At 41.6% G+C, this 7621-nt stretch overlaps 1 protein-coding gene across 1 annotated transcript in view; it reads right to left on the minus strand.

Moving 5' to 3' along the window:
• Positions 1–7621, minus strand: part of GLT1D1 (glycosyltransferase 1 domain containing 1) — a 106693-nt gene that overhangs the window by 72947 nt on the left and 26125 nt on the right. The window contains exon 4 of the mRNA XM_011961258.1: positions 2455–2502. Coding sequence (XP_011816648.1) covers positions 2455–2502 — 48 coding nt within the window. The remainder of the gene's footprint in view (positions 1–2454; positions 2503–7621) is intronic.

The following is a 7621-nucleotide window of genomic DNA, read 5'->3' on the forward strand; positions in this document are numbered from 1 at the left end:
AAAAAAAAAAAAAAAAATTGAGTTAAACTTGTATCTCAGCTCTGTAAGCAGAAGGAATTGACTGAATGTGAAGATTTCTGGACTTATCTGCTGATCTTCCCACATCTCTGAGCATCGTTTTTCTAAAGTCAATTGAAAAGCATTTCATAAATGGTATTTTCAGATCTCATCCAGGCAAACAGAGGAAATTGAGTTGCAGTATAACGGAAGTCTAGACCTGAGTTATTTTTAATCATTGCAATAAAAGAAATCTGGCAAAAGCCAATTGGCTTATATTGATTTTGAAAAATATTTTCTATATGAAAATGTAACAAATACAAATTAGCTTTCTTTGCTCAATATTTCTTATTGTTCTATCTCCCTTGAAATAACACGAGTCAAAGTCCTGCCTTGCAGATAAGGTCTGCCTTGCAGATAAGGTCATCAGTGCACACAATGGCAAACACTGAGGTGTGTTTATCAGCAACTGTTACCTCTTTGGCTCATTACTGGATATAAAAAGCCAGGATCCTATAGGATAGATACCTATAAATAGATGGACTTCTAACAGACCCAAGGGCTAACTGATGCCTTTTCATGCTGGAATAACATCAGCCAAAGAACTTCCCATTTTTTGACTACATATAAGCCAGAGATTCACCTAAACTTCAACTTTCCGCAAATGGAAACTGCAATAGATTATTTTTGAAATATAGGCACAATTTTATGCTCTATAGATGGCAAAAATAAGTTTTTGTTCTGAAATTATAATACAACTTCAGATTGTGGCTTTGTTAAAACTACTTCTAAAATGATTACAAATTGCTTAAAAGACATGATGGCCCATACACATAAAGTTACAAAATAGATTTATGCCACAAAACACATAGAAACTGGGCACTTTTCAAGGTCACAGTGTCTTTTTTCCTTCTTTACTCTTTTCCCTTAGGAATCTGTTATCGTGCATAAAAAAAGAAAATAATATTCAAAAGGAAGGGGAGGTGTGGAGAGATTCAGCCTTGCCACTGAACTCCTGCAATGGTACCCGACAAAGAACAATTTTCCTTTTCTTTTTTTACTAGGAAGTAATCATTTTTCCTAGGGGAAAAAAAAATGTCCAGGCACTAACACTTCACAACATTTTAACAACAAAGAAAGAGGTTTTCAAGAGTTGGGATTCTGGAACATGAGGAAGAAGTGCAGGTGTCCTGCTTCATCATCGATGGATGGCACAGGTCAGAAATGGAAGACTGGCTGCAAAGCCAGTATCGAAACCCAGTGGAATGACGCTTGGACTCATCGTGTTTATTTTCCTTCCTGCTGTCCTCCCTGTCCCACAGAAACACCAGTCACCATACAGAGCCCAGTAGCACCTAGCTGAACTGCCAGTTTTCCCTTGGGTAAAACAATTTTTCAAAAAAAAAAAAAAAGAATATACATGGGTGAGATGAGAAACAAATATTAAAACTAGACTGGGATAGGATTCTGTCAGGTCCAACATGAGCAGGCATAGAGATGAAATTAACAAAATCCAGCCAGGCGCAGGGACTCACACCGTTAATCCCAGGACTTTCGGAGGCTGCAGTGAGCTGAGATCGCACCACTGCACTCCAGCATGGAAGACAGAGCAACACTCGTCTAAAAAAAAATAAATAGTTAAATAAATTTAAAAGAATAACCCATGACCCTTCACAAAATCAAAGGATGAGAGTGAGGCACCCAATCTAGTGGGGTGACTCAAGAAACGGGAACATCAACAGGAAATTTCCAGAGAAGATTTTCGTTTTTTAAAACAATTAAATTGTATGGAGTAAACAACTCAGAATGATTGTTCATTTTATTCAGAAGATTCCCCTACCATGCTCTGCCTTGGCAATTTAATGAATTAGAAACAATTCTTGTGATGGTACCATACATTTGAGCCCTGGATCATGGAAAAAGTAAACTCAAGATCTATGCTCTGGAATGGATGCATTTTTCATACTTTTAAGTTCCTTTAAAACTTCTCAATTCCCAGGGATCTCACGTGGCGGGAAACAAAAAAACCCCACACAGACGTAAAGAACATTTGTAGTTCCATCCAGAAATCTCCAATGAAGGCTCAGCTTCATAGAAGCTATTAAAAAGGATTAGCTTCCTGGGACATGATCAATGCCTGGAGCTTCTCCTGCAGAGGTGAGAGGGCTGGCACAGAAACGAGGAATTCTAGAGGTGAAGCCCATGTGCTCAGTGCGTTTTTATGTTTCCAGGAGGGTGGAAACTCTAATAAAAGGTGTGGGCTGTGTAGTTTCAGCTGCTACCAAGATGACTTTCTGAGGTAATCAGACACAAAGCAATGGGCCATGCGGGAAGAGAGAGAAGTAATAAGTAGCTCAAAAGACAACATGCTTCTACTGCAGACTTCAGGGATAAGTCGACACGCAGCTCATTCTGATTATGCCAGCGCTAACATCTGCGCGGACTTGTGGAGCTCACCTGTACAGGAACTGCACGTGTGACAGCCAATGAGATCTGTCTTGCCTTCTATATTTTAATTTCCAAAAGAATTTTGATGAGTCAATGTATACAAAGTAAAATTACACTTTAGGTCTCGCCTAACACAACAACTTCCAGAAGTTACTTTTCTTTAACAAGTGCCAAGGCAAAGTAGATAAATTAGGCCCCAGAAGGTGGTAACTCAAAGTTTCCAGGGGGGAAAAAAAAAAAAAGAAAAGAAAAAAAAGAAAAGAAAAACCTCACTCTAAAGACAACACCTGAAAACTTAGCTCCATGCTTGCAAAGCATATTGATGGGCCATTATGAATGGCACTGTGCTTTTGTCGTCGTTGTTGAATTTGATAACTGCTTCAAGCAATATTTACTTACACAGGATTTTAAAAATATAGCTCACAAATAAAAATTTGAGTTTAGATTACACGTCCTCTTAGAAGAATGCTTATTAGGAAAAGAGTGTGAAAACAGGCATGAGGAGTTTTGAACCCACTGGAGACATATTAAACCATAATCATTGCTTCTCCTAGTAGAAGCTTCCATTAAGATGTACATTTAATTTGTTTGTGGGTGTTTTTTTCTTTTTGGTGAAATTTTTACATTTTCTGGTGAAATGCTGATGAATTTAGACAAAGCACTCTGAACGTGGACTAGAACTAGAAGTACTCAAGTTTGCATCCTGAATATCTATTACATATTGTAGCAAGAAATCAAAATCCTACATATTTTCAAACTTTCCACAACATATATCTCAGGATCAGAAATGTGAAGTGAATCAAATTCTTGAAAAGGTCAGATCAGTATTATAATATCAGAAACGGGCCAGCACAGAGGCTCACGCCTGGAATCCTAGCATTTTAGGAGGCTGAAGCAGGAGAACTACTTGAGGCCAGGAGTTCAAGAGCAGCCTGGGCAACACAGTGAGACCTCATCTCTACAAAAAAAAAAAAAAAGTAAAAAAAGTAAAAATTTCAGCCAGGTGTGGTGGCATGGGCCTGTAGTCCCAGCTACTCAGGAGGCTGAGGGGAGAGGATCGTTTGGGCCCACGAGTTTGGGGATGCAGTGAGCCATGATCATGCCCCTGTGCTCCACCCAGCCTGGGCAACAGAGTGAGACCCCTTTAATAAAGAAAAACAAAAAAAACACTTAAAAGATATATTGTAATATCACAAACCAACACAGTAATGCCATATCCCAAACCATGACCCACGTTGATCACGTGCGCTAGGCAGTAACAGCGTAGCATGCTGACCTGGTGAGGAGCCCACTAGGATTGTATATTTTACAAAGTAGGTACAATGTCAAATTAAGGCTGATATAAACACACTAAAAAATAACAACCTGAGCATAAACAACGGCATTTCAAATTAAAAGAGATAAAACCATCTTTATTGAAATCCAAACTAGTTTGTGAAGGGTCAGTCAGAGACAGGTAGCTCCCAAGACAACATTTCCGTAAGAGCACCCCTGGGGGCTGAAGTTTGCTCATGGGTTACAAACGAACCCTCATTGGGCACATGTCTGTTCATGTGTCCTCCATGATCAGGTACCGTGTGAGTAAGTGATTCAGAAATCCTGAAACAGAGCTGCCCTGAGCACACAACAGCCCCCGCCACAGGCGGCTGATCCAGGGCACCTGTAAAGCAGCCAGTTTGAATTAAGGTATGCTGTGAGTGTAAAATACACTCCAGATTTCAAAGACTTCATACAAAAAAAAGGTAAAATATGTCACTAGTAACTTTCATATTGATGACATGTTGAGATAATGTTTTGGAATATAGTGAGTGTGTACTAGGAAATTTGACCTTGACCAAAGAGAGGCATGATCTGCCCCCTTACCTTCTGGGAAACGGCGTAAGTGGTATGATACCTGACAGCAGAGTGTTTGTTTAGGCTGGGAAATGGGCCAGGCGCAGTGGCTCATGCCTGTAATTCCAGCATTTGGGGAGGCTGAGGTGGGCAGATCACTTGAGGTCAGGAGTTAGAGACAAGCCTGGCCAACATGGTGAAACCCAGTCTCTATTAAAAATATAAAAATTAGCCGGGCGTGGTGGCAGTCACCCGTAATCCCAGAACTTTGGGAGGCCAAGGTGGGTAGATCGCCTGAGGTTGGGAGTTCAAGACCAGCCTGACCAACATGGTAAAACCCCATCTCTATTCAAAATACAAAAATCAGCTGGGTGTGGTGATCCACCAAGCACCTATAATCCCAGCTACTTGGGAGGCTGAGGCAGGAGAATTGCTTGAACCCGGGAGGCAGAGGTTGCAGTGAGCCAAGATCATGCTACTGCACTCTAGCCTGGGTGACAGAGCAAGACTCTATCTCAAAAAAAAAAAAAAAAAAAAAAAGACTGTTTTCATGCTTTAACCATCACCTGGACACCAGTGACTCACATGTCTGTGTCCCTAATTGTGCCCTCCTCTGAGGACAGTTCTACATTCTCAGCTCTATTCCCCTCTGAGTCCAATATTTGTTTCTAATTCAATATATCTGGAATTAAATGATTCAGTTCCTCTCCTTTTCCCCATCCAAATTCTTTTCCATGATCTCTTCCAAATTGTACTGATAAAAATGTTAGGTTGTATGAACATTCTTAAACCCTTCTTTACTTCTTCCTCACTGACTGTGGTCTGACAATATAAAAGTTACCTGTACCATGGTGTTTATGTTTTTTAAAAAAAGTCTTTTTCGAAGGACATTTACAGGTAAAACAGCACCTAATTATAGGTGAAACAACATGATACTTGTGATTTTCCAAATTATTCTAGAAAACATTGTATGCGTGTGTGTAGGTGAGTACAAGTGTGTGTGTGTATATTCAGGAGGAAGTAGAGTAAGAATCAAGGAATAGTAAACTGGGTGGTGGGCACCTAAGGGCTCACTCTACTATTCTTTCTGTTTTTATATATGCCTGAGAATTTCTTTAAGAAAAAGTTCTGACCAGGTGCAGTGGCTCATGCCTGTAATCCCAGCACTTTGGGAGGCCAAGGCGGGTGGATCACAAGGTCAGGGGTTTGAGACCAGCCTGGCCAACATGGTGAAACCCGGTCTCTAATAAAAATACAAAAATTAGCTGGGCAGGATGGCGGGCGCCTGTAATCCCAGCTACTCAGGAGGCTGAGTCAGAAGAATCACTTGAACCTGGGAGGCGAAGTTTGCAGTGAGCCTAGACTGTGCCACTGCACTCCAGCCTGGGCAACAGAGCAAGACTCCATCTCAAAAAAAAAAAAAAGTTCTGCCTGAGCACGATGGCTCATGTCTCTAATCCCAGCACTTTGGGAGGCCAAGACGGGTGGATCACAAGGTCAGGAGTTCGAGACCAGCCTGCCAACATGGTGAAACCCCATATCTACTAAAAATACAAAGAAAAATTAGCCGGGTGTGGTGGCACACACCTGTAATCCCAGCTACTTGAGAGGCTGAACCGGGAGAATAGCTTGAACTCGGGAGGCGGAGGTTGCAGTGAGCTACTGCACCACTGCACTTCACCCTGAGTGAAAGAGCAAGATTCCATCTCAAAAAATAAATAAATAAATAAATAAATAAATAAATAGGTTCTAAAGGAGGAGTCATTCCTAATCAATCAATTTAATGGATATTGATTGGGTATGAGACAGTATACTCTTCTCCAGGGATGCACGAGTGACTATATCATGTCCCTTCCTCAAGAAGCTCACCGCTTGAGAAGCACAGGGAAGGAAATAAAACAGGTTACACTCATTAGAGACAAGCAGGAAGTGTGGCAGATGGTAACAGAGGCCATCAATTCTTCCCCTCCCTGCATCCGCACCCTTTTAGTAAGGCAACATTAAAGATCTTCTCATTAGGAGGTAGGGACGGTATCTCCACCCGTTGAGTTGCTTTGGTCAATGGGAAGGAGGCAAGCCTATCACAGGCAGAGGCCTGGAATGTGCTTGTGGGTTGGGGCCTGTTCTCTCCTCCTGCTGAGCCTAAAACAGGATGACAGACACCGTGGAGACAGGCCTCAGGGGTCCCCACCATCCCAGCTAAGGTCCAGGCATGGAAGTGAGGCCACCCTGTGTGTTTAAGGCAACTGGTTTGTTAAGCAGCAAAAGGTAACTGACAGAGGAAGGGAACTCATCTATGCCAATTCTGGAGGGTCAAGGAAGGATTTGTGGTGGAGGATGACATTGAAGGCTGACAAGTTAGAGAAAAGGGCAGTGAATTCATGGAGAAGGAGCATGCTTCCACAGGTAAAATATTTCTTTTTTTTCCTTTTTTTTTTTATGAGACAGTGTCTTGCAGTGGCACCATCTCTGCTCACTTCAACCTCAGCCTCCTGGGTTCAAGCAATTCTCTTGCTTCAGCCTCCTGAGTAGCTGGGACTACAGGTGCACATCACCATGCCCAGCTAATTTTCTGTGTTTTCAGTAGAGACAGGGTTTCGTCATGCTGGCCAGGCTGGTCTTGAACTCTTGACCTCAGGTGATCCGCCCACCTCAGCCTCCCAAAGTGCTGGGATTACAGGTGTGAGCCACCGTGCCTGGCAATTATTTCTTTAATATCTGTCTTAACCAACACAGTTGGGTTCCCATGTTTGCTGTTTCATTTAATTTGTTGCAACATGTTGTTTTGGTTGAGGTTTATAAAGAACATCCTACATCTTGCAGACAGGTAGTAGGAAAAGAAAGCGTATTTTTATAGCCTTTCACATCACTGTAGGCATTATTCTTGGACGCTGGACCCAAACTCAACAAGTGGCAATTTCTTAAAGTTTAGCTGCATTAGGGAATGTTTTATACTCAGTTATATTAAAGTCTATTAGTCTACCTGGTACTTGGAACTGATCTTTCACCTATACCTGATTCTATAGGTCACATATCGGTCATTTAAAACATACTGGCTCACCGAGTCATGTAGATCTTTCAAATGTTTAAACATTTCATTATACAACATCCAAAAAAGTCACATTCGTTAGTATAATCACCGATCTCATCAGGAAAGCCTTCAGATATTGGGAAACCAACAACCTCATGCTGGCTTTCCAAAATTCTAATCTTTACTTGAAAATTCAAATTTAGCCACATACAGTGGCTCATGCCTGTCATCTCAGCATTTTGGGAGGCCGAGGTGGAAGGATGGCTTGAGCCCAGGTGTTCGAGGCTCCAGTAAGCCGTGATTGCACCATTG

Source organism: Colobus angolensis, unplaced genomic scaffold, assembly GCF_000951035.1.
Source record: "Colobus angolensis palliatus isolate OR3802 unplaced genomic scaffold, Cang.pa_1.0 Scaffold115, whole genome shotgun sequence".
Classification (NCBI taxonomy): domain Eukaryota; kingdom Metazoa; phylum Chordata; class Mammalia; order Primates; family Cercopithecidae; genus Colobus; species Colobus angolensis.